This window comes from Chiroxiphia lanceolata, chromosome 1 (assembly GCF_009829145.1).
Source record: "Chiroxiphia lanceolata isolate bChiLan1 chromosome 1, bChiLan1.pri, whole genome shotgun sequence".
NCBI lineage: Eukaryota > Metazoa > Chordata > Aves > Passeriformes > Pipridae > Chiroxiphia > Chiroxiphia lanceolata.
Genome location: NC_045637.1, coordinates 139,845,329 through 139,872,670, shown reverse-complemented (window position 1 = coordinate 139,872,670; position 27,342 = coordinate 139,845,329). Strand labels below are relative to the sequence as shown.

The following is a 27,342-nucleotide window of genomic DNA, read 5'->3' as shown; positions in this document are numbered from 1 at the left end:
GTCATGATGTCTGTATATTAATGGAATTCAGAGAAAAGAAGGCAAACTTAATTTGCTAATTTCAGTGAATAGCTGTATTCAGCTTCCTATTGAGTAATCGCAGAAGGCATTTTAATGAGCATTCTGAATTCTTTATATCTTGGTTTTCCCTGTTTTCTATCAGAAATTTACTGTCTAAAATGTGTTTCTTAGCACTTTTGTTAATATTGTATTTATTTCTAGATCAATTGAGAAGTGGTTGTAATGTGCAACTTGTAATGACTGACTCGAGGTGTTGAATTTGAAGGACTTTATTATGTGATGGAGAGTTGCAGTTTAATGTGTGAACTTACTAAAATCTTCTTTCCTAAAAGGGAAAAATCTACTTTGGCAGAAACATCTTAAAGAAGGTGTCAAATGGTAGCTCTAGGTTTTTAAGTTAGATATTATGTGTGACAGAACTTAGTTTGTTTCAAAATAACAATTTCCTTGTTATGCTGTGAATAAAATATACTCTGGAGAGACAGCTTTTTGTAATAAGTTATCTTGGATGTTGCATTTTAGACTGTTCACAATTTGCAGGTGGGGAGCTTGCATTTTCTTCACAATATTCAACAGACGTGTCAGGGAAAATGGACTTACACATCTGTGCTTAAACATAATACTAAAATATTAGGGGATTCATATGTTTATTTCATATCTGATGACTGATTGTGACAATCTGTGTGTTGTTATTCATAGGACAGTTTTTCTGATTGTGCTTACTTTCATAATTAGTTTAGAGCTACTGTACTTGGCACTGTGATGCCATCTCTCATCCTGCTGTAAATGGTTTTGTTTCACTTTTATCTGGGATAAGCATAGAAAAATATTAAGTATATGCACATCTGAGGCTTTACAAACAATTTTTTCTTTTAACATGTATTACTGTGGAAGCATATTTTTGTATTGCATTATGAAGAAAAGGCTTGTTTTTGAGGTTTGGGTGACAGGAAAATGCTTGGCTTAAAAAAAACTAGAGACCAGGATAACTGCAGTAGGGTGGTGAGGCTGTGGATTCATTCTTTTTTTCTAATCAGGAAAGACAAAAGAGATGCAGCATCTTGTAATCAGAAATGGAGCATGTGTCCCTGTTCCATCACCCGGTGCAAGTCTCATGATGAGATGGGTGTTGAATTCTGTGACCCAGTTATTGTGTATGGGCAGGTTGGGCCCTGATTCCTACATATGTGCTGAAATGCTGCGATGATCCTGAGCTTCTGTGCAGACAGAAAAGAAGTGCAAAAATCTGCAGCCTGTTTCAAAAATCCTGGGCAAAATTATTTCCCCCCAGAATTTTGTGAGTGCTTGAAAATTTGCTTCTTTTTTAGGACTGATGTAATTCTAAATCTTCTGGGATATTTAGCCAGTGTATTGAAAAGAGAAAAATGGGGAACATCATGAAATTGCTTCCCCATTAAAAAAGAAAAATAAGTAAATAAACTTATTTTTGTTTGGAATAGAAGTGCTTGAAGGAAGACAGGAAAGATAATTATAAATAGTGGGAGGAAACTAATTGGAAATTGTTTATTCACTATTTCTGAGAATTTGGGGTACTGAACAGAATGCAAAAAACTGCTTTACACTTGATACAAGTTATGGAACTTATTTTCACAACATATTTTGAAGAGTCAAAAAATGAGCTCAACAAGCAGCTTTATGAATCTGTCAGTATTAGTGGTGATGGTCCAGAGTCAGTCTGACCCAAACAGATGCTGTGCTGCTGGTTGGTGGGGGAGGAAATAATTTTTATTTGTGTTATCTTCAGTGTGTATTAGATACTCTGTGCTGGCTCTCCTGAAGATGGGATTCTGTACTATATGGAATCTAGCCATTATTTAGTGTGGCTAAGTGTTGAGTAGTTTGGGGTGTTTTCTTAGATACTGTTTTTATCCACTATGTGAAGTTACCTGAAGAGCAGGAAGGTGGTGTCAAGCCTTTGCCAGCAGTGGAAGAATATGGATTGGTGGGCTTGGCTCATCAAACAGTTTTAGATTATCAATGACTTGCTTTCATGTTGAGGACACACAGCTGACTTTCCGGCTGTGTTCATGTTATTCACAAATGGATCAAAAAGCAGAAAAACAGAGAGAGTAGTGATGGCATTGCAGATGCATTCTGGATTAGTAGAAACCTAAAATAAGTGACTGAAAATAAGTGCTAAATAGCTATAATTTTTTTACTAAAATAGAAACCAGTTGCTTTCCCGGGTGTTTTACTTTTCTTTGCTTCCTTTTCCATAAAGTATCAAATCAAAGTAGTTTAAGAAAGTTCAGATCAAACATTTCCACAATTGACATGGAATGGAAGAGTCTGTTATCCCTGGGTTTCAGTTTGTCCTGGTAGGACCAAAGAGACATCTGTAGAGCATGCAAGCTGGTGACAAGATTTTGCTCAGCCTGCCTGCTGTACACACCCTGTACTGGGAATTAGGACAGGAGAGTTCCCAGGAAAGACCAGTGATCATTGTTTTAATTAGCTGCAGTTCAGACTTGATGGTGGCTAATGAGTGCTGCCTAAACAAACTGTGGGTGTCTTACACTCACTAAAACAATATTTTAAGTATTGTTATAAGAAAATTTTCATTCCTACAGGCCAGTTATATCACTGATTTGTGACAAATGAACTTAACCTGAATGACAGCTGAGTCTCTCTGCACAACCAAATAAAACTACGTAAATGAAAACATTTAGGAAGTGTGGAGAAGTCTGATGGGTTCATTGAGTGCGGTGTACCTTTTTAAGATCTCAAAAGAACATTTTGTCGTGCTTCTATCAACTGCTAAAGCAAACCTGCTTGTATCATTACCAGAATTTCATGAAATACAGAAGGTTGGGACAGCTGCTTCTAGGGTACTAAGCAGAATTATAGCCTTCAGAATACTGGAATATGCCTGTGTGTTAAAGGCAAATTGAGCCAAGGAGTATTTCAATGCCTGGTGTAGCAGTGAGAAGAAAGGCGAGACTCCTTTTAAATAATAAATATTTGGATCTATTTTACAAGGGTGATTGTTCAGCATGTAAAATGTGTATTTGTTTTTGAGTGTAGTTGAGATTGTCCTACAATACAAACATTGTGTTGACAGAAAATCCAGTTGTTCTTACTGACTAGCCTCTCCTCAATGCAATGTTGGAGTCTCTTACTGCAACTGGATTCTGCACTTCCTGATTCTGCAGAAGGGTTGTTGCCTTGGTGGGGAGACACTTGATTCATAATAAAATGACCATCAGTACTGGATTCAGTTCAGTTTGCATTCTGTTATATCTTCAAAATGAAATAAAAATGCAGTGGAACATATGAATGTCATTGAATGTAGGAGCAAAAGACGTACAGTGATTTTGTTCATATCAGATATTTCTGATAACTGGGAAGGGTTATCTTTCTTTTTCTTGGGTAAAGTGGTAAGATATTTGTTCTTTTCTATGATGATTTTAGAGAATTATTTTAAGCAGGAAAAATGCAGTACATGATAATTATTTTAGAAATTGTTTATCTGTGGATTTGTAGACTTCTCTGAACCATGTTTATATTAGTTGTCTGATCCTATCTTTAGGTTGTAAACTGATCTCTCTACTTATGAAACTGGAAGTGATGCCTTTTTATTTCTCCCACTGTCAAGTTTGAAAATATTTTCAGAAGGTGGATGATTTCACTCTTCCCAGAGAGGCTGTGAATTTTTTGCCAGGAGTGAACAAGTATATTTCCTTCTTTGCACTGTCTGGTATTAAAATATGGAAATTACAGTTTGAATGGCAACTCAGAACAGGTCATGATTTTGTCTCCCTGTCACACTCTGATAATTTTAAAAAATTAAAGTATTTCTTGTTTGGATCATGTGAATTTGCTCAACACAATAAGCCATTTTGGTCCTTAGAAGGTGCATGGTAGGGTATTCCAAAAGCGCTTATAACCAGGGGACTTCTTAGTTTTACTTCTTTGAAATTTCTGTTGTGAATGCCCATCCTGTGATGACAATGGGGACCCCAGTGGGATTCCTTAGGAAGGCTTCGCTTCTCTGTTACATGGTTCTGTCTGGTGAATTAAAGAGCTTTTGAAATAATTGCATAGTGCTCTGAAGTATATACAATTTCTTAACGTTTTCCTACATGGTATTTCCTTCTACGTGTAAATCCAGCGTTGCTCCCTCAGGTCATCATAAACTTGTTTGTGTATTTGGATTAACTAACTTGGCAGCCTCCCAACACCTTCTGCAGATTAATAAGAGCAAGTTTCACCTTGTTTGTTTTTTTTTTTTTGTCCTTTCGTAACTTTAAATGTGACATTCTTTCTGCTGATTGTCCATGACAATTATTTTAATGAGTTAGTCTTTTAAAGAAGACATGCAGTTTCTGGAAAATGGGGAAAACATTGTAAGCTAACAAATAAGGCAGCACGTTTATTGTGCCTAAACAAATCTGGATATAGATCTTCCTCCCCTTCTGATGTTAGGCTGATTTGTGTATTCTCACTTGGAAATGTGGGGAAAAAAATTTGCATTTTTTCCTTCAGTTTGGAAAGATTTCCTTTCAGCTGCAGGAAGAGCTGTGGAGACGATGAGATTTACACCAAAGTTTTGGAATATCTATGTATTGTTTAGGAGCAGGCCAGGGAAATTTTGTCTTTTTATGTTTCAGATTAGCAAGAAAATCTTTACAGAAAGGGTAATCAGGCATTGGAATGGGCTGCCCAGGGAAGTGGTGGATTCTCCATCCCTGGAGGTTTTTAAGATGAGACTGGATGTGGCGCTTAGTGCCATGGTCTGGTAACCACAGCAATAGTTGGATCAAGGGTTGGACTTGATGATCTTGGAGCTCCAACCCAGCTGATTCTATGATTCTATGCCATGTTTTGCACCTTCTGCTAAGCTGGTTTTGTATCCATGGTCTGCCAAATATCAATGAGCTTAGAAGGCCTTAAGGATATATAGCAGAGCTGGTAATGCTGGTTTTTGTGGGGTCCAAGTGTAGTGCCCTCTTGCTGCTGTCTCTGCGGGTGGTGGCAAATGACTGCTGCTGGTTACTGTAAGCACCATTGGCAAGGATTTGTGCAGGGTTTCAAAAAGCTCCAGTTCATTCAGCTCATGAGCCCATGTAGGTGTTGATTGTTTGTCATGATAATATATATATGGGCTTTGTATTAAGACTGTAGAAAACTCTGTTTCTTCACAACCAAATTTGAAAGAATATCACTAGAATAGTTGTCAGGTGCTCTAAAATTGAGCAGTTCTAAAGATTTGCACTTGAAGCTTAATTGAGTTCATTTTGTATAAATGTTTTGATGGTCCTACATGACACAACACGCTCTTGGAACAGATGTCTCAGTCTCAGTTGTTATTGAAGTTGTAAGGCTGTAGCAAGGACAGGCTGTCACAGCTATTGCGGAAGGGAAAGGGAAGGTCGGCTGTGGTTGAGGCAGTGGAAACTGGAACAGAGAACTGCATTGTGTTCCTGCCTCTGCAACTGAATTGTTCTAGTGAATTTAATCACACTTTAATTAGTGTTTCTAAGTAATTAAAACCTTTTAAAGATACTGCTAAATAGACATACTTGAGTTTGAGTTCCCAGTGCCAGTCTTTGGAAGGTGGCTTCCAAACATTCTCTCTGTCTGTTCCGCAGAGGCTTAAGTTCATCACAGCTGTGCTGTTGCACATGTAGGTCTTCATAGGTCTTCATTAAAATGCCCTTAAATATTAGACCCTCTCAAAAAGGGCAGTACAAATTAATCAGTGCTCCTGACCTAAGCCCATCTGTGTCTTCTCTTTGAACTTGGGGTTAAGTACAGTGATGCTGCCTTGCATGAATATTTTGGAAATGTATGAAAACTATAATACTACAGAGAATTTATGTAAATCACACTGTTTTGTAATAACCAGATTTTACAACAATTTATGTTAGCATTTACTTGAAAATAAATTTCCAGATTCTTATCTTATTTGTCCTGGAACATTTTGTCTTTTTAAGACATACCTTTTAATTAATGCCACTTTTTTTTTCTCAGAGAACTATACAGTGTACTTCCATACATTTTAATTTAAGCCATTGGAGACCTTAACATGAATTATCTTACTTTTTGTACTTTTACTGATAAGAATAAAGGGAAACTAGTGAATTTTTAATCTAATAATATTTTTGTTCTTAATTTCTGTGCAAGTAGCCAGTAAGTCATTGTTGAATTGAAAATATAAAGAATGTAATAAATAATTTTATATATCAATTAAAATTCAGGTATGCATTCCTATGAGAACACCTATGAGTATATAAGCATATAGTTTCATTTAAAAAAGTGAAATACTAATCCGCACGATAGTTTAGAGGAATACACTGAATTTACTATCTTCTGAGAAAGTAGAACTAGCAGATCTTCCTGTCGTGCTTACTCTTTTGTTTGTATACAGGAAAATGAAAACAACCATTCCGATGTTGAAATTCCTGCTGGGTCACTCGGATTCTAGGCTAGTTTTATTGAATTGAATTAGTTGAGTAATTTGAAATGAAGAAAATATTCTCTGCCTATGTAAAAGGGCTGTTAGTAATCCAGGGTGATACTTCAGCAAACTCTGTCCATTGGAGCCTATTTCAATTTATTCTGTTGCTACACTTTGAAATTTAGACAATTATAGTGTATGAATATTTTTATAGATTCTTGCTTTTTGTCAGTTTTGACTTGGTACTTAAAAATAACAGGTGTCTTTTTGAAATGCACTTATCTTTAGAATTTTTTTTCACAGTGAGAATTAACTTCTGATGTTTCAATATCTTTTGGTTCTTCTGCATTTCCACACCACTTGCTCAATATACCAATATATGTAAGAGAGTAAAGACAGATGAGATAATCAGTGAGCATGGATTGTCCTATACAATGAGCAAGATGTGGTGTATTTTGGGGAGTGTGAATACAAGGAGAATGATTACTTATGACTGTAAAATATGGACTTAGGTTGTTCTCAGTGCTAACAGAGAACAACATAGGTTGTTTCAAGGTGTACTTGCTAGATTTTTATTAGAGGAGCCACCTTCCACTTCCAAACCAGCTTTTATGGTGAGGCTATTAGGTATTGCACATGTCTTTAGCAAAGTTTGGAAGTAAACTTGATAGGAAATTCTCTGGTCATACTTGTTTGCACTTTCTTTTCAGGGATTCTTTCAGCTCTCAGTGAGTGCCAGGACAATTTTTTTCCTCATTAGCCTCATACTCTTCTCCCTTGCAGACATGAAGACTTAATTTTGCAGACTGACCTAAACCCACAGGCCAGGGTGGGTTTATTTGGGGTTGAAAGATAAGACAAAACAATGAAACGTGTAACTGCTTATCACAGACAGTCCTGCTAAGCCTCTTCCAAGAAGTGGCTGGTCACGGATAGCAGGGTGCCTCCTTTCTGTTGTGTCAGCTACAAGAGAGAGTGATTGTAGGGGTCACTACTGGTGTCTGGGGTTGTCTAACTCCTTGGGTCTCAGAGAGCAAAGGGAGGAAAGTGGTGGCCAAGGTGTGCCTAGCTCAAACTCGACCTGTCTGCTTCTGTACCCAGTGTAGAACAGCACGTTTTGGTGCTTTTCATGGTTATGAAGAACTTATTGAATGCCTAGTTGGTGTATTTTATTCCTTTATTCAGAGTTAAATTGACAGCTAGAAGCTTTGTTATTTCTACAGGCACTTTCTCCCCCCTACCTCTTTTTTTAAGTTCCCCCTCATGCAGCAGTAATATGTTTATCAAATACTTGTGCATTTGCACATTGATAACTATTGCACGAGCACCTGTGACATTACTAATAACTGATCTTTGACATACCGTAGATTTTATGGCTTTTGTATTAAAAGTGATAATGTTATCACAGGGTGTTTAGTGAGTTAGATATTCTGCAAACCCCGTTGTTCTCGTTGCCTGTTACTGTGGGGAGGTTAAAGGCTGGGCATGCCCAGTGTGGTTATTCTATATTTTTCAAGCATAGTAGTACAAAAGAGATTCTTTTTAAACCATCTATCACTACTGTGATTTCTGTCCCTATTGCAATTTTTGCGCTGCTTTCTAACCTAGAACTCATAGTTCTGATTATTTTTTCAGTACGTTTGTAGTTCATGAGGGCCTGAAGAGGTTTTGCATGTAGCCAGAAGAGGAGGGAGATGAACGACTCTTGTTCATCCTCTTTTGTGACAATGTATAAGATACATATTCATCACAAAAGCACACTCTACTGATCTTCAAAAATGTGCTATTTGATTATTTACATGTACTTACTCGTACATTTTAGGTGTGACTAGCCCTTGGAGGGAGAGTTGTTTGTTTGTTTTGAATTTGGTTATTATCATTTATCTGTTTGGTTTTGTGTACACTCTCAGCTTGAAGTAGTATGATGTGGCAGTTAGAAAAAGAAACTATTTAGTAAGCTGGATTTGTATCTACAAACTCTGAAGTTATGAGTCTCTCTTATTCCTACTTGTTTTCACGCTAGAAAACAGTGTGAAAAGAGTTCTCTTTCTTCTTCTCTCTGCCACCTTGCTTTCCCAGCTAGGTAGGGGCAAGGCAGAGGCAAGAGTTGTAGAAGAGACTTTGATGACCAGAGGATCTGACCTCGGAGAAGCACAACCTTGGGCCTCAAGAATGTCTTGACCAACAGCATCTTCAAAACAGAGTTTCAAAAGAAAATATTTCTTTTTAAAAAAAAACCAAACCCCTATGCTTGACATTTAAATGAAGAGGAGTTTCCTTTTGAAAAATTAATTTGAATCTCTAAGGTTTTGGTCAAATGTTAAGCAGTAAAAACCCTACATCTCTTTTATCTGACCAGTGCTAATCAAACTCATTAGTCCATTTGTGTAACAGCAAAGACCACTGACCACGTGTTGTTGTTCTCTATGTTCAGTTGCTTTTTCCATTGGGCTGTTGGATGCAAGAATGTGGGGCACACTGAAAAACTCTTCCAGAGAGCTTATGAGCTTCTGTACTTCCATTTCTTTTGCACTCCCTGGCTACTGCTGACTATATTGCATTCAGTTGAGAGATGGTATTTTGTTTTGTTTCAAACTGGTGGGCTACATAATGATGAAATATCTTCTGGTATTCACTTAATAACTTCTAGGGAATTAACTTCTAGGTCCTAATGTTTGTTTAAGCTAGTTTATAATGTTATGAGTAACAATTACAATATTTGTGAAAATAAAGTTACATGTCAAAGCCCCCTTAGTATTCTTTAATCATACTGCCATACCTGAAATGAGCTGTGACAGTGATACTTTGGCAAATAATATACCATGAAAAATAGAGTTATACTCTAATATTTTCCACAAATCTGAAGCCTACTGATGAGTGAGAGAAGAGTAGTTATGAAACTGCATGAAATTTATACTACAAAATTATATTGCTATACTGTAAAAGCTGACAGTGATGTGAAATTTGGCAGCAAATATTGCTGCTGCTTTTGCCCTGCTTTTGATCTTTATGACTTTTCTTCCTCTCCTCCTTCACCACCCTAGTTGAAGGTCATAGAAGATGCAATGGGAAAATTCTGAGCAACATTTTTCTCTATCATGAGGCCAAATTTCCAGATTTTGTAGAAAATACTATTGCAGTTAGACTGACTTTGTCATTGATGAGTAGATTCTCTGTAAATCAATTCTGTTTTCAAGCACAGTGCATTAGTTCAAGAATACTGAGGTCGTCAAATTAAGAGTTACATAGACCAGATGGCTAATTGATTGCTGGAATATGATGATGCTAGGTTTTATATTTCTGATTAAGCTGAGAGCTGTGTGGGAAATGCTAATAGAGTCATCAGTAAGGAGTGGAAGAAATTTCCTTCATTTCCTCTAAAAAGAAACCCAGAGAATGTTGTCACTTTTACCATATGGAATATGAAATCATATATCAAGGTTAATATATATCAAAGCATTGGTCAGGAAACCTGGAAGGATGAGAATTTTGATCAAAATAGAAGAAAGGGATGTGATTTGGGAAACGAGAGCTTACCTGGAACTCAAGCTATTTTCTATATACACCACAAATTGTGTCTTACATTTTAGACATTTTTCCTCTTCAAACTAGCATGTGCTTTCTGGTGAATTTTCACAGATTGGCTTCTTTCAATAGGTATAAATTTGTTGGACATTCTTTGCAAGACCATTACCAATAAAGGTAAGGGCTGGCTCAGTCTTGGGCATTTTAACTGAAAGAGAAGCACAAGTTATGTGCAGTGCTAAGGTGTGTTAGTTCAACACCAGGAACCCAGGCATTTCACTATGTACGTGTAGTTTAAAGAGAAGTGACTTAAAAATTCACCATAGTGAGATGTTTTAAATATCTTATCGATTTTATACCATGAATTTTCCCTCAACCTAGGAAATGTAACTGGTGTCACAGTGATGAATCTGGTATAGTGCATGTGTTCTGATGGAGCACACTATGAAAACTTGTGTTTTGTCCCTTCTGACTTTTTTTGTGGTCTGCTCTTATTTAGTACATACTGCCTCTATAGTAAGAAACCAGACCACAAAATCTATGAAATACTTGTCATATATCCTGATTAGAAAAGAAGAAAAATAAGTGCCTTATTAATACTATTCTAGATTGAAATGTTTTAAAAAACACCACTTTCATAAAAAGATGAATTGACAAAATGCAATTGCAGCAACATTCTACAGTAATAAATTGCAAATATTTGTTTTAGTCAACACTTCTCCAGTTTCCTAACTTTCTTAAAATTATCAAAATCCAGGTCCTCGTTTCTTGTAATTCTAGACAAGATACGTGTTCAACTTACTTAACTTAAAGATAGGAAGAACACCCCTTGGCTGTTAGGAAATTCAGTGGGTTTTCATACCTATTGTGTTATTGTTTATAGATCACATAATTTCACTTATTAAACGGTTTGCAGACAATTATTTCAGTAATGTTGTTTATGTAAGGTGAAAATGAATTTTTACAAGAAGGGGAAATAAAGCTAATTTTAACAAATTTTTTAATCAATATCAGTCACATATAAATAGAGCATTTTATATTTTAAAGTTCCATGTTGGATTCTTCTGCATATTTGCTCTTTATGCAACCATATATAGACCTGTGTGTGGTGTGAGATAAGAAGAGCTGTTTTGTTATTACCAAAGACAAGATGAAATCTATGTTGACTTACAAAAAGTGCAGGAGCTCCCTCTCCTGGCTTAGAGTGCTGTAAGTTGGAAGTTTTTGGGGATGTTTTCATTTCATCACATTAAAGATCTCTTACTTTGAATACTTGTAGAAGTGTAGAAGCCCTATAAATCACCCTAACTTTAGAAAGGAGAAGTTTAAGAGAATTAAAGAAGCTTTACAGTTGATGTATGTATTGTGACTCCTTTCCTCCCCTTCCCTCCCATCCATCTAGGGAGTGGTAGGAGAGAGGAGGTTTCCCTGATGTTTGTCGTTATTCAACCTTTTTCCTTTCATAGCCTCATTAATCTTGCAAATCCTCAGAGAAAATGGATGGTTCTGTAGATACTTAAATATGGTAGGGTAGCACCTGAGTGTTTCCAGCTACCTCATTCTCAAGGGTAAGAACCTGACTGGAAAAGGTGGCACTGGAGACAGGTGTCTTACCCTAGCTGTTAAAAACAAACCAACAACGAAAAAACCCAGTGAATTTCTGAATTCTGAGAATGCAGGGTGATTAAAAAATAAGTACTTAACTCACCTCTATCAGTGTAGTACCTTTAAGTCATCTATCAAAAGAGGAGCCAAGAGTGCCATAGCCACTGTTCAGTTCTGTATTTTACCATCTCAAGGATACTAATGCAAGGAACACACATCATTACGTACTTGAAAAGACCGTTACTTTGCAGTGACTACAATTTTTGTACAATATATATGTCTCCTGAAGTAGCTCCACTTAGCTGAACTCAGTTACCTTCCATCCATCTATTTTGTTAGACTTCCTAGGTATTTTCGCTTTTCAGTTCAGAGGGATACACCCTCTTATAGGAGCGTAAGAGAGTATATGACATGTGTGGGAACAGTGCACATTCCTGAATTAACTTTTCCAGTGCTATTAGGGAATTTTCAGTTACAGCATCTCAAAGAAACATTTTACTGTAGTATAGTTTTGCACTGCAGCATCAAAACTTCTGTATTCACAATATTTTATTTTCCAAAGCATTAGATTTTTAAAAAATGTTTATACACTTTTATTTAGCTACACTTGCTGGCACAGCTGTTTTGTATAGCACCTTTGTCATTTCCTAATAAACTTCAAGATGTGTAAGTTGGAGAGGATCAATGAATAAGAAAAAATGTCAAAGGTTCACTATCAAATTGCTTAGCTCTGATTTATACAGTTTCAGACAAGAAAAAAAAGAAAAATACTTTGGTATTTCTAGCAAATGCCAAAATAGAATCAATGCAGTATTGTTCACCTAGTTAAAATTCCAAAATCCAGGAAATGCAAACATTAAGTTTCCAACAGCAACATTAACTTGGACTCTTTGCATATCCTGTGTTTTCCTGGTATACATTAAGACTTAAAGCAATGTATTAAGCTGTGAGTTGAACAAGAAAAACAGAAAAAAATTCTTCATGTAGGTAGCACTGCCAAGTTAAGTTCTGTTACCATTTGCGTTTATTGACCTTTTATAATTTTAGATTATTTTCTTCATAAAGATTGACTATGATTTCTTTGGCCGAATGAAGTGAAACCTGAGAGTTTGTCTTCACTGCAGTGCAAACTTGACATACAGTTTACCCCTGGCCTTAAATCTGACTCTTCTTCATCCATCAGTATCTCAGATTTGAATTAAGTGGCTTTTAAACTTGAAAATATGACTTGAACCTCAGAGGCAATCTGATTGCTGTGGGAATATAACTTAGGCTATATAGACTGGCCAGACAGAACTTAGAATTAATTCCAATTGGTATCTGTTTTGCTAATTAAATTTGTGCATAACTAAAATGTACAGAGTGGCTGTACTCAGAGTAAATCAAGTTTAAAGATAGGCTGTATCTCTTTTGAATGCTAATGGATAATTTTGGAAACAGTATATATGCCTGGTTCCAAAATTTTTAGAGAGTATTCCGGATGTTGCTGAGTGTTGATTATAAGTAACTCAGAACACAGGAAAGTTCTGCTCTGAGGGTGTTTCCAGCCTGGAGATGGTACAGAGCTGCAGGCAGACAAATCTCCCCTTCTGATCTGTTCCTATCTGTGACTGCTTGCACATGCCATACACTTAAGGCTTCTTGCCTGTGTGAGCTCAGCTAATCCATGTTCTAGAAGAAAGAGAAAAGCCTTAAAGGAGATATTTGGAGAGTGGTAAAGCGAGGATTTGCTGGTCAGAAATAGACTTGGAGACTGACTCTAGTTTGGAAAGCAGTGGTGTGAAAAATAGAGAGGGTCATTAGGGCTGGAGCAGTTGTGGGATGCAAGTGGAAAGGGAGACGAGAAAGTTAAAACTGTAAGGGAAGTAAAAGTGAAGTGTTAGGAGATGGGAGTATTTGTAAAGAGAGGGGGAAAAAGCAAGGTTGATTAGTGGAGTTTCATGAATTTGTGACAAGAATAGTGAGTACATAGCAGTGTCATCCAGGGGAAAGATAAAATGGTCATAGATATGAAGCAAGAAACTGCAAGGTGGAATTGGGACAGTGGGGTCTGAGAAGGGGAAGCTTCATTCCTCGAAAGAGGGATATGGAGAAAATGAAGATAATGAAAATAGAAATGGAAGGAAGTGTGTGCTGGATGACAAGTCATACAGTGGCTTTGATGCATTGGTGCTGCCAGAGCTTACCAGGTAGGAAGAGGAGGAGGGGAGGGTGTGCAGCAGGAAGAGAGCTTTTCAGTGGCATTTGGGAGTTAGTTGGAATTGGAGAGTTCAAGAATGAAGAATGGTCATGGGGAGCTTTCAGAGAGGAACAGAAGACTGCACCAAGTGTCTGGTATGCTTGATGTACCAGCAGCGCAGAGACACTGGAACGTGTTACTGCCTGGCTATTCACCTTCACCTTTGTTTTCTTCTACGAACTTAGTATCACAAAGAAATTTGTCTTGCAAAGCTCGTAAACTTCTGAAAGTCAGGCACAGACTTCTCTCATTAGCTCTCTGCCCATGTGCAATATTTGGGTTTTGCTGTGCACATGTACACACAGGGAAGTTTTTTGTTACTTATGCTCAAGATGCAACTAATAAAGTACCACTTAATAAATCAAAACTTTTTTTCAAAACTGAGCTAAGACATACTTTTTAAAGTGCTCATGTTGAATTTTAAAACTTCACATTAAAGAAAGGAGTCTGAAACTTATTAAAATGAAAATTATTGTAGTGAGGGTTTTTTGATAAAAACATATGTTAAGAAAGTAGGGTTTATTTGTTTATTCTTCTTTTGTTTTCAGAAAAAAATACTTGCTTAATTATTCATTTATCTTTTCCCTTCACCCATCTTCTCCTCCACCAAAAAAATAAATTATCACATTTTGACAGAAGTGTATTATTGAAAACTATTCTGAACAAAGGAGAAGTGTTCAGAAGATTAGTTAATCTGAAAGAGGAGTGATCAAAATTTCTGTAATATAGAAGCATTGTAAACTATCTGTGCCTTATTTCGCTGTAGACGTGTTCAAAATTTTGAATTTGAAAAATAACATTCTGACATTGGAGGGGATGTTTCTGAGTTTGAAATGATAGTTTGAGCATTTATGTCATTCTGAGGATGATTTTTGGATGTGGCTGTTTAACAGACCCGAGAATTGGTGCATACATGTTTTGTTGAGCCACAGGACAATGAAGTAAATAATGCTGTTGACACTAATACATGGCTAAAATATTTAAATCAATTAAAGATTTGCTAGTTTATTAAGCATCACCTTAATCCTGGTTCTATTTCTATCACAGATTTTCCATCAACTTTTGTAAATGTGGGATCAAACTGCATTATAATACTATTAAAATATGAAGTATATTTCTAAAATTGGAGTTGCAGAGCCCCTTGGTGCAAAACATTTGTAATTGTCTGTTAGGGAAGGTTGAAGTTATTGGATGACTCATTGCAGCAGGTTTTTCTGAACTCTCATTTATAGGAAAATTGTCAATTTTTTCAGTATTTTGGGGGTCAGTAAGGTTTATAATTTACTGTAGTTACTTACACTTTTCAAACAGACTATCAGGAAACCATGCCAGAACAAAACTATTTTTGCAGGTAATTAATGGAGAGGCTGAGGTACTTGCTGACAGCTATTTTCCAAGAAAAGGAATGGTTTGCAGCTAGGGGAAAAGTGTTAAAAGTGTGCCCAAACCAGTAACTCAAACTGAAAGAGCAACCTTTGATCTGAGACATAGTTTAGGTCACACTTTAATGAATAGCTTTATTAAACTAGTATATTAAACTAATATTATTCTGTCAGTTGGTACATTTTATTTGCAGAAAATTGGATCTGTCTAAGGGTATCTGACATTGACAACAGTGATGCTGTTTTAAATTAAACTGGTAGCTTTAGTGTATTTATTTAAAGGAATGTTTTCATGCATTTAAAGGAATTCCAACACTGACATTTAAAATCTGAGTCTGGACAGAGCTCATGTAGGGGGTTTTGTGTTAAAGACAGGAAAGGTGCAGGTTGCAAAAAGTCTTGCCTACAAAGTTTTGTAATATTGCTACTTATTGAAAATATTTCACTTGTAGCGTGGGGGTGTTTTCAGGCTGCAAAGAACTGTCTAAAATTTTTAAATTGCAAACTATCATAATATATAAATTAATAACTATATTACTATTTTATATCTTTATATATTCTATATTTTATTTCTATTTTTTCTATGTTAGATCATCTCACTGAAAGAATTTACTTCACAATTGTATTTAAAGAAGGTTTAGATAAAGGTGGCATCTAGATAAGCAGGTTTTATGCTATAGTCTCTCTCTAGGTGAAGGAATATTTATAGAGGAAAACAGTGATACCAGTTTCAGTGTTGTTTTTGGAGTTGTTTAGGTAAGTGATATTTTTCCATTGACACAGGATTATGCTCTTCAGGAGAAGAAACTTATTTATTGCTGAAGTTGTAAAGGAAGGAGATCATGTGCTATGCTCTCTTTCCCTCTCCTGCCTGTCTTCTGAACCCTTTAAACAAACTCAGTCAAACATGACAGAAAATATGTCAGTATATGAGCTTCTGGTATGTTTTTGGAAATGTGTGGTCAGCTAGTGATTGGAGTTGTGTGTTTTCTGGTAATGATCCAGTGAGGGAAGTGTCTAGTGAGAGCTCATCCTTGAAGAGGAAGAGAATAAAATTATGAAGGTCCAAACTCGTAGCCTTGACACCACAAGCAGGATAGGCACTCATTGGAAATCAGCCTTACTTTGTTCTAGTGTTGATCAACTGCTGGAAATAACCACCACAGACTGTGATGGGGTATTCATTTCTGTCTTTATGTTTTTCAGCACATGACTTCTTAAATACTCTCTTTTTGTAGTAGTAATTATAGATTTTATCATTTAGATCATATTTTTTCTCCCCCATCTGTAAAAATTTTCCTGTAAGGAGAAATCAGAGAGATCTCTCTTCTGATGCATCAGTGCTTCACAGTTAAATTTGAGACATGGAAATACAAGGCACACTACAAGATATATTGAGTTCACAAGTATTTTTTTTCCAAACTGCATATTTGTTAAAATGTACCCACAAATGTATAAATTAAATGTCAGGCAGTTAATATGTTTTCATGGTATGCTGAAGAGTGTCTAAATTTACATCTACTATTCTCAAAGCCTCAAAAACAACATGAAGTTTTTTCTAACATCCCTATGACATAAACTAAGCAAAATGGAGAACACTGATAGAACATTATACAGAAAAATATTATGCAGAAGCCTTTAATTATTCTGATGGCTGAAGATTGATATGATGGCAAGACCGCAAGAAGGTTAGTGAAGGCAGCTGTTGGCCTTTTCAGTTTTCAGTCCAGGTTTTCTGTGTTTTGGTATATTAGTTAATAACATTGGTAGTTCCATAGATATTCCTTTTTTTTTTTTTAATAATTGGACTCTATACACAGAATTTTTTGCCACTCTTAATTTTTGTTATACACACAGCCGAGTGAGTCAAAGGTAGCTTTTTGCTTCTGCAGCATCTTTGAAGTCTCATCATGTTTGTGCACCATGTCCTCTTTGCAGTGATTCCAGTTCAAGATTTTTGGAAGGTTCCCGTTGCCAGTGTGCCTGTACTACTTGTAAGGGCAGCTGACCAGCTTTGGAAGCCTGTCAGGAGCCACAGGCAGGTTCCAGCACCCTGTCGGAGACCGTGTGATTGAGGAGGTGAAAACTTCCTCAGAAGAGTGTAAGGATTTGATAGATTCCATTACATTACAACTTCCAAAAGAGTAGAACACCATTTTCAGGTCAGATTTTGTCTACCAAAACAGTCTAGAAAACCTCCCTTGGCAATTTCCTGTGCTGACTATCAGGTTTTGGAGACCTGTATACACGTCTGTAGTCATTCAATTACTTGAGGCTCCATAATGAACACAGGACTGAATGGCTGTCAAATTTCCTGTCTCCACATGAAATCTCTATCTTGTAGTTCAAATACCATTTGCAGGCATTCTGGTTTAGTTCTGGAAATCAAGGTTATAGTCATCGTAATTGTAGCATCCTTTAGAAAAAAAGGCTGAATGTTTCTTGTATCAAACAACCTGGGTTTATGTGTCCCATCCCCACCCCCTCACTCCTCCCCCAATTTGTAGCATCACTAGGTTCATACTTTTAATGTTTTTATATGTCATAAATCAGTCAAAAGTCTTCAGCCTGCTTTTCAAATGTGAAGAAAATCAATCAATATTCATTAAAGTGCCAAAAATATTGAGTAACTTCTAAAACATCCTTTCAGAAATAAATGTTAGAGAATTTATTGAGGTTTAGATGGGGAGTCAAAGATAGAAGCAAGACTTCATGCATTCTATCTCGAAATACATGATGCTTGCCTTAAACACAAATTCAAATCAGCTTTCCTACCCCACCTTTTGTAGATCAATGAACTTGACTAAATGAAAATGTGTGCATGACTAATGGAGTCACTTCCATTCAAAAGCAGTAGAGAATGCTAGAAAGAAGCTCTTAAAGCTGAAATTATGTGGAAGGCCATTCATCTTGGCACTCTTCAGCTGCCTCTCACCTACTTGCTTTATCTGACAGCCTCTGTCTATCCTTGCCAGTCAACCAGACATCATGGATGATCGGGAACAAGATTTATCCCCTTATCCCCTGGTGAGGGACCTCTCTTACTTGTGGGTTATTCAGAAAAATGGTTCCCTTGGAGAGCTCTAATTCTGGAATTCAGCTGTTTTGGAAGGTGCTTCCAGGAGGTTTCTGCCCCGCTCCTGTCTAACCAGGGGATGTGTTATGTCACTGTAATGCACTCGGTGGTGGAGGTGGCTAGAATTGCGTCTGGCTTGGTGACCGTGCTTGTGTGGGTGTGCGGGAGCTGTCAGCAGACGGGGGAGAAGCATTTCTGTACCTTTTACAAGCATCGAGGCTTTTTTTTTTTTTTTTTTTTTTAAATACCTTCCGTTCAACCCGAACGCCCTAGAAACAGAGATGCCTTTCGTTAGGCAAGTAAGCGCAGGCAGAAATGATCAAAATGATGCATTTTATTGTTTCATTTTAATCAGGTATTTACGCTTTGGTTTAAACAATCGAAAGCAGAGGCAGGTAGGAAGCAGGAGGCAGAAGCGAGCGGGGCCTGGCGGGAAGCTCCTGCTCTCGGCGTGTGGGGAGGCGGCCGCCAGGGGTCAGGCGGGAGCCGTGAGGGGCCGGGCGGGAGGAGCTGTTTCCAGGCGGCGGGTGCCAGCAGAACCCGATACGGTGCGATCTATAGAAGCAAGGTACAACTGGAATAATGAAATTTCAAAAATAAGCCCTTTTTAAAGGCTGGTTGTAACAGTCCTGCTGGGTATTGTAAATGCCTCAGGTGCACTTGATACTGCTGTTACGTTCCTGGCCCTGGCTCCTAATTTTTATGGAAAGATGGATTGAACTTCAATTTAGGAATATTCGGTAATCCCTCTCAGGACATACTGTAACAGCTGGTATTTCTGTGTTGCAGCAAATCGATTCCATACAGCAGTCAGCAATGCCTATGGCTGGGCTCCGGCAAAAACTTCCAAAGCATTTTAAATAAAGTGAGCCAAAGCAAATAGCATCATCACTGCAAAAATGTAGCTTAATTTGCACGTTAGGAAAAAAAAAATCCCTGTCCCATTCCAGCAAAATATTAAGCATTTTACTGGTAAGGATTTCATCAGCTCATTTATTTTTCATTAATATATATTTAGGATCTGGGGGGACTAACTTTATGTTGTATATAAGTTTCTTAAATAATGAGGAGCTGGATATTTTTTCGTGAATGATTTACTGTGAAATAAAGAAAAACAAACTGATGGAGTTTAAATACATTGCATGTATGTAGATCAGCAAGATTTTCCACATCTTGCAGTGAACTTTAAGGAAATTCTTCTTGAATTTTTGATTAATAGTAATGTGCTTATAATGAGAATGCCTTGTTTGGCATTTTTGTTTTGTTTTTTTTTTTTAATAGATGAAAGTACTTTAAGCTGCATATAAACCAAAGATGTCCCATTAATAGTCAATAGTTTTGTTTTAATCTGTTTCTTACACATGCAAAAAGTGAAAATGCCTCCATCCTTTGTACGGCTGCCGTAGTGTGCTCACGCTGGGGACTGTCCCTGAGCTTGGGACAGGGCTCTCCTTTACGTGTTAAACAGAAAACAAACAGAATTAATCTAAAATGAATATGTTCCTTCTTAATTGGTACAACGTGTCCTTGGCTACGATGTCTTTTTTTTTTCTTTTAAACTTCACCCTGGCTAGCTTTGCATAAAGACGTTTTACAACTTTGTCATCATAAGGTGAGCTTTCCCTCTGAAATACTTGAATTCCTTATCCCTGTTTTAAATTTTAAGTTAATGGGTTTTGTGCTGCTTTGATGCATGTCAAAGTATTTTTTTGGAAGCTGATGCTTTTTTACTGAAAACTGACTTTTTTTTCTTCACCACAAACTTTTATAACCTAAAAAGCCCCAAACTCTTAAACAGTGTTAGTAGACAGGTTTTTAAGTTCTTATTTGGTTCTTTTCATCATAGAAGAAGTTGACCAGATATGTAACTTGTGCTGTATTTGCTGTCTTAAAAAACCCACCCAGATTCACTGGGTAAACACTTAGGGGACAAAAAAAATGAAACTTAAAAGTTGCCAGACTATTTAAACTATAGGCTCATGCCTAGGGATGAGTTAACACCTAGCTTATATCTACTAATTGATTTAAAACTTACTGAACAAAATCTCGTGGATGGCCCTTAATATGTTGCAATACTTTTAGCTACATGGGGACTTTTTTTGGTGAAAAACAGAATTTTGAACAGCATACGGTGTTTACAGCACCTGTATATTACTCTTCCACAAGACTGTTGCCAAGTACAAATGTGTCCAAAATATGCATTTTCAGAGCCAAGATGACTTCAAAAGTCATTCTGATTAATATGAATGTGCTTTAAAAAAACCCAACAAAAAACAAACCAGCAATAGCAGCAGCAAAATGCTCTATTTATTTTCTTTTGCTAAAGCAGAACTATGCTGCTTTCTTTCTTCAAGGATCCTTTTTGTTTACTGAAATGTGGAGAAAACCCTTGTTTTCTGTTAGCTTCTACTTCCCCCTTTCTCTTTCTTTACCCTGCAAACACATCAGCCTCTGACCTGCTATTAGTAGACATTTCCAGTCTTAACTCTGACTTTCTTCTAGCAAGTTTGTGTTCCAGTTTCATATTTTAACATACTTGAATTTAAATACATTCACTTATATTTGAGATTAGTTTTAACTTTTTTTACATTTGCTCTGAATTTTCCTCGAGAAGTGGTTAAAAGAAAGACCCCACATTTACTCTCAGTAGGCCTGTGCAATTATTAAAAAATATGTGTTAAAAAAATACTGATTTTGTAGTAATGAATCACAGAAAAATTCCTTACCTGGTAATGAACTCTACGAATCAAACTGCAATTTACCTTAGAGAAGTGTTTGCACTAGTCCTGCTTTTAGCAACTCCAGTTAAAAGTCAGATTACATTTCCAGATTACAAATAAAAATTGCATGTCAGATCTTAACTGACCTGAAAACAGTTGAAAGGAGGTTAAATAGAAACGCTGAATAAATTATCATGCTAGTAAGCAATTTTATTTTCTTGAGATAAGTAGTAGCAAAATTTGAGTGACTTCAATTATTCACTGTTTTGATAAAATATTGCTAGACTTTATTTCCAAAATGCCTGGCCTGCTGGAATTAAAGAGTATAATTTACATGAGAGAAATGTGTGTTAAATTATTTTTAATGCAGAGTAGGATTATAGGCTAGACTGAAGAAAACAAAACTTGTTTTACCTGGGGAAACAAAAATCTTAACAGTCATAAGTAAGTGCAAAGCACTTTGTTTTGAGAGTCTTAAATAAAAGCTTATTTCATGATAATGATTGGATTTGGTTAGCTGCAGTAATTTACGGTTTAACAATGTTCTTAACTGTAAAATTCTGTTTCTGTTCTTTCTAGGAGAAACTGGGAGATAGCATAAATCTTTGTAGACAACTTGGCTGCAAGCAGTTAAACTGAAATTAACTTCTGCCTTCTGGCTGCAGTGCTGGTGTGAGGTTCCTGCGTGACACTCTGCAGACTAAATCATGCCAGCGTTATCAACTGGATCTGGAAGTGACACAGGTACGCAAAGCCAGGGAGGGCTGCACGCTTCCTCCAGAGCTTATTTGTTAAGTCTACAGCCTCCATTTCAAGAAATCGTCAAATGAGATAATTAATTATGTTCTCAACACATGCTTAATTTAAGACTTTAAACATAACCTTTTATCCCTGAAGTTGTTAGATCTGTGAAACACCACAGACAAAATAAATTAATTTTCAAAAGTCCCACCACCACCTTGTTCCCCTCCATACGCAACCCCCAAAGCAGAACAACTCCGAACGGTATTATGTATGGATCTGAAGAATTTGGATTCATCTCTGAGCATGGTTCCTACAATGTTAACTGGAAAAAGGAGGAGGAAAAAAAAAGATGATGATATCATGCATGCCTTAATATGTGCAGCAGTCTAGACTATCCCCTCTGTGAGTTACAGTTATCAGTGGAGTTATTTCTGAACACAGACTATTCAGTTTTGACAACGCTTTAACAAATCAGGAGAAGAAAAATACTGTCTCAAGTTCTGTTCCTTCCCTTGCCTTCCCTGTCAGAGCCCAGTTCCTGTCACTGACTGCAGGCAGTGGGAATGCAGCTATGTAGCTTTCCACAGTTTTCACCTTCTTTGCAATATTAGGTTATATTCAAAGATTAAATCTCACCTTCTTGTTATGCTGACATTCTCTCTTTCTGAAAGTATTTTTGACCCTTTGTTAGGGACAACTGAAGTTAATATTTTTGCTCGAGGGTGTTTGTTAAAAAAGGTGATGCAGCTGAGGTTACAACACAATACAAAGATCCCTGCCTTCCACCCGCAGCTTTCCATCCCTGTACCATGTAGTTTTAAGCCCAAGAAGTAATAGCAGAATTTGGAAAATTAAGAGGGAGATTTCAAGTCAGGAATCCAAAAAGTATTTCTATAAGAACTGCATTTTATTCTTATTTTAAGTAGACTGTACAGTGCAGTGAATTTTCCCCCCCATGCCTCAGGTCCATGTAAAATTTATCTTAGATGAAAATATTAATCTTTAGAATTGACGTGTGTATTTTTTGTTGCAATGGGTAGGGAGGGTTGTGTTTGTGTTTCTGTCTCCTTATTCCTGTGTTTAAGGGATTTGACTGTCTCCTCACCAAATCCTACCTCTGCATACCTTTCTTTTCTCCTTCTTCCCCCATGGAGATAAGCGAGTTGCAGCTGTTCAGTTTGCTAAAGCTGCGTTTTTGAAGATGTGTCAGTGTCTACTCTGTATCTTTGTTTTCTTTATCATGTAACCTTTTGTGTCCTTTCAAAACGTGCCTTAATTTTTTTTTAAATTATTATTCATTTGTTGTTTAAAGAATGTTAATATGTCCAAAAGTAATAGTTGTGGACATCATCTCTGAATAAAGAAAGAAAAGGGCTCCAAAAATTGAAAAAAAAAAATCTTAATTTTAAAATTGTGTGTGTTAAAATGCCCCTACAAACGTATTTTACTGAGCTATTTAATCAATACAATGCTTCAAATACACCCTTAATAATTAAGATGTATGGTAAAACTCAGGTATGTCCATTGTCCCGTGAAATCTATCATAAAATATAATACACACCATTAATATCTTACTGTTAAATAATACTTGTTAAAACCTTTTTTTTTCCTGCTGCAAGTTGTAAATTGTTTCTCTAAATAAAAATTGGCATTTGGAGTGAAAAGAGAGTAATTTCTTTTTTTTTTCCACTTCCTTTACAATACTTCCTGATGGGGCTGATAGGCATTTAAGTATTTTTGGAATGGTTACATCAAACTGTGCTTTCTACCCTGGTTATGGCGCAGGTGGATTCTGATCGAAGCCCTGTTCTCCTGCTGTTCCTCTCACTCTTAGATTAAAAAAAGTGAAACATTAAGATTTCCCTACCTCTGTTGTTCCTTGGTGGATGAAGCTGGTTTTCCTCTCGCCCTCCCTGCACAGGCTGGTGTTGTGACATGTAATGAGTTGGAACTGCTTTAGTCCATGAGGGGTCTTTTTGGGGCACTGTAGGGTTGGCAAGTCACTTAGTGGGACCGTTAGGGTAGGGATCCAACCTTGTTCAGTCTGTTTGCTGAGACTCTCTTCGAATAAACTGCAGCCTAACCTATTTTTCTGTCTGATGGATCCTGAGTGAAATAAAAGTCAACCTAGATTTAAAAACAGATGAAAGAATTCACTGAGGACTAGTAAATAGAAATGTATCATCTGTGAATATTGAAAGTTGCCCAGTCATGGACCATTGGATACTCAGTCACTAGTATGGGAGCATTAATGATTTTCTTTTTTTTTTTTTTTTTTTAATATAGTCTGAAGCATCAGACCACTGTCAAAAGCAGGAGAGTGTTCATGAGGGGCCATATTTGATCAGACTAAATGTTGACCTGCTTGTGTCGATGTTACATTGCCTTTACTTCATCAACAGCCTTTATTAGAAGTGTCACCGTGTACTTGCAGCTGCTTCCTTATATACTTACACTTGCTTTTGTTATACTGTGTTTTAACCTGTATATTCTTCTGAACACAAACCATGCCTCTTAAATCTGTTTTGAGAGTCATTTACCAGATTAAACTATGGTAAATCAAAATCATGGCTACACTATTTGCAGTCTTTTGTTTAAAACATTGTTCTACTAGAAAGATTCACACAGGGACTTTTAAATTAATCTTATTCCTTACCACTAACTTTAAGACAGAGGAGAAAGGCTTATGTATAAGCACATGCTTCCTTCTCTTCCACTCTCCATTAGCCATATAGAAAACCTATTTTTATACTACAGTAATTTAAAAGAGTTACTCATTGTTTATAACACGTGTGTGATCCTCCCTTAAGGTTTATAGTTTTGTCAGTGTCAGGTCAAGATCATCTTAAAGCAACCATCGTGAATGGGAGGCTGAGCTCATGCCTGGGGCTGCATCTGACACTTTCAATAGTTTCTGTGTTGCAAAAGTCTGCCTGACCTCTGTGTGCAAGCCCATCAAATAGAGTTTGAAGGCTGAGCAAGAAGACCTGCATTTTTGCAGGTAAAGCAAGTCTGTGAGATCTGGCATTCACTTGTCTGGTATATTTAGGAAGATTTAAGATTGCAGTTCTGGCTTCACATTAGTAGATGGCAGCTTTGTTGCTGACTTTGGTGGAGCCAAGATGACATCATTATGCTTTAAGTGTTGTTTTAATGTGAAAAACATCGTAAACTTGTTACAGATTTCTTTCCTCTCAACGCTGTATCAAACTTGCTTAACTGACGAATTTAAAAATGCTTTTCTGTTTGTCCTCAAAAGCTGTGCACCAATGTGCAAAGCAGACTTTGTGTTTTTGATTCATGTATTGTCAGCAGGAAAACCATATTTATGGGCCAAGTTTAGCCACCAAATAAAACTGTGTGAGATTGCTTATATACAGTGAAAGTCAGAAGCAGTTCTTGAATTTGAATGTTATAAATTCTAGAAAGAGAAAATGTGCAGGGCTTACATTTGTTTCTTCTTGAGAATGTATAGGAGCAAGCACTGTGCCAGATAGGGGAGTATTTTCAGTATTGCAAACCTATAAAACTAACATGTTAGTTTTTTAATTTAAAAAAACCAACACATTTGTTACTATCCGAATTGTAGTTCACATGGCCTTCAAAATATTCCAGTTTTTGGTGTTTTCTTCTCTGTTTTGTAATAATACTTAGTAGATGTGTGAAAGCTTTTCTAAATGCTAGGTATTTTTCCAAACTGCACTTTTAGTAGTGTATTCTGTGATTCTTTAAAAATTACCTTGACCTCTGAAGCTGAGTGCTGCTGATGGGGATGTGCTGAACGCTGGTGGAAATATTTTGCTGGGGTGGTACATGGATGTGGTAGCTCCACAGTCCATATGGATTTCCTCCCAGTGGCGCTGGACCACTGCAGGCAATGCGGAGTGCAAAGGCGATTTTGCAGTCGTCGGAACATAAAAAGATGTTATCCTTGCTTTTATTGTTTTCATACAGTTGTCTTCCCTTTATTTACTACTATATTAATGCATTTTGATCAGCTTGTGAGTTTCAGTGTGATCTTTTCTAAGCATGCTTGATAATGAAAAGGATAAAAAGGTGGAGAGAAAGAAAAGAAGCACTAATAATATGAAGAAAAAGCCGAGTAGTTGGCTGAGCTGAGAGGGGGGACATCAGAAACATCTATAGGGAAAAAAACTCAAATTAATCTGAAGTGCTAAAATTTCTATTTTAGCCTTTTAAACCAGATTTCAGGATGAGGAGGGAGATAGAAATCAGGGAGTTCTATTTTTACAGCGTGTTTAAAAAATGTAGTAATGTAAAATGGTGGCCAGAGATCTGGGTTCATTATTATGAGATGAAGAGAAAGGTAATTTAGGAGAGCGATGAAGGAAAGATTTCTGGGAGTAGCTCTTCCGTTGGAGGCTGCCAGGGCAAAGGCTTGCAGGGTGATTGAATCCTGCTCCAAACTGCCTTTGCTGCTCCGCTGCTGTGCCGTGGTGGGAACGGAGCGCAGGGAAAGCCTTCACTCGTCTGCTTCACGCTGCTGCTCACGGCTTAGGCACAGGGGTGCTGCAGCAAGTGCAGGATGTAAACGATGCCTTCAGCTGCTTCACGATTTCAAGGCTACTGAAATTTCTTGCCACATTGAAATGCACAGATATGGCTAGATATTCATGAAAATGGATATGCTAGCTCAGACAAAATTTATACTGAATTAATAAATAGAGCCAATATTTTATCCGTACATTCTTGATTTCTCCCCATCTCCATCTGCCAGAGGCATTAAATGGCTTTTCAGCTAATGTTAATATGAAAGATTTGGGAAAGTATGAGGTGTATGGCTAGCTTTAATTGTGATCTGATTTAATTTTTTAAAATATAACTTGTTGGTGTTGGAAAAGGTATTTATTTTGGTATCAGCATATTTATGGTGATTGTTGGAAAACTTGTTCAAAGTGAAATGAAATTTCTCTAAACTGTTAAACTGTTCTGTCTTGTGTTAATATTTTATATTATGCTAGACTGATTCAGCGGTGTGGAATCAGAAAATTGTGCGTAATTGTATTTACTGATGGTAAACTCTTTAAAACTGTTACAGTTCTTGGATGCAAATTTAATTCAAATGGTCTGGCAGGTGAAACAATTTTTACTCAGTTTTTTTACTTTTGTTGAGCAGTGTGTAGTTTTGTAGTGAATTTGAAAGTACAGTAGCCTGTATTGTTTCTAACCAGAGACTTAAATGTATGGCTATGTTGGTTGGACCAAAAGCTGTAATTACACAAATAGTTGGCAGTTCCAGTGATGCCAGGTGTCCTTTGCTGAGAGCACTCTGCCGTGCTGTCCCGCTCCAGTGTAGCTGTGCCAGCCTCCAGGTTAACTTACAGGGCCTACGTATTGTGTGCATTTAGTGTCAGATGGAAGGTTCTGTGGCTTCTCAGCCCAACATCACATCAAGTCTTGGCTGACTTAATAAAACTAAACCTGTTAATCTGAAGGCACTTTAGTGCTACTAAGAGGTAGTGAGAAGCTTCCCAGCAAGCTTTTCGTTGCCTGTTGTGGAATACATGCGTTTAAATATGATTTTTTTTTTTAAATAACACATTGGTATAAAGAAAAAAAACCAACACAGAAAAGACACCTCAATACAA

The 27,342-nt window shown here is 36.9% G+C and overlaps 1 protein-coding gene across 6 annotated transcripts in view; it reads left to right on the top strand.

The window, feature by feature from the left end:
- MPP7 (membrane palmitoylated protein 7) overlaps positions 1-27,342 on the top strand; it is a 149,842-nt gene that overhangs the window by 20,122 nt on the left and 102,378 nt on the right. For 4 of the 6 annotated variants that reach the window (XM_032688253.1, XM_032688245.1, XM_032688236.1 and 1 more), the window contains exon 3: positions 21,569-21,733. In XM_032688253.1, the coding sequence (XP_032544144.1) occupies positions 21,697-21,733 (37 nt within the window). In that variant the 5' untranslated portion in view covers positions 21,569-21,696. Of the gene's footprint in view, positions 1-18,751; positions 18,838-19,168; positions 19,242-21,568; positions 21,734-27,342 lie in introns of those variants that run through there. The other 2 variants (XM_032688222.1, XM_032688230.1) reach the window with 2 other exon arrangements.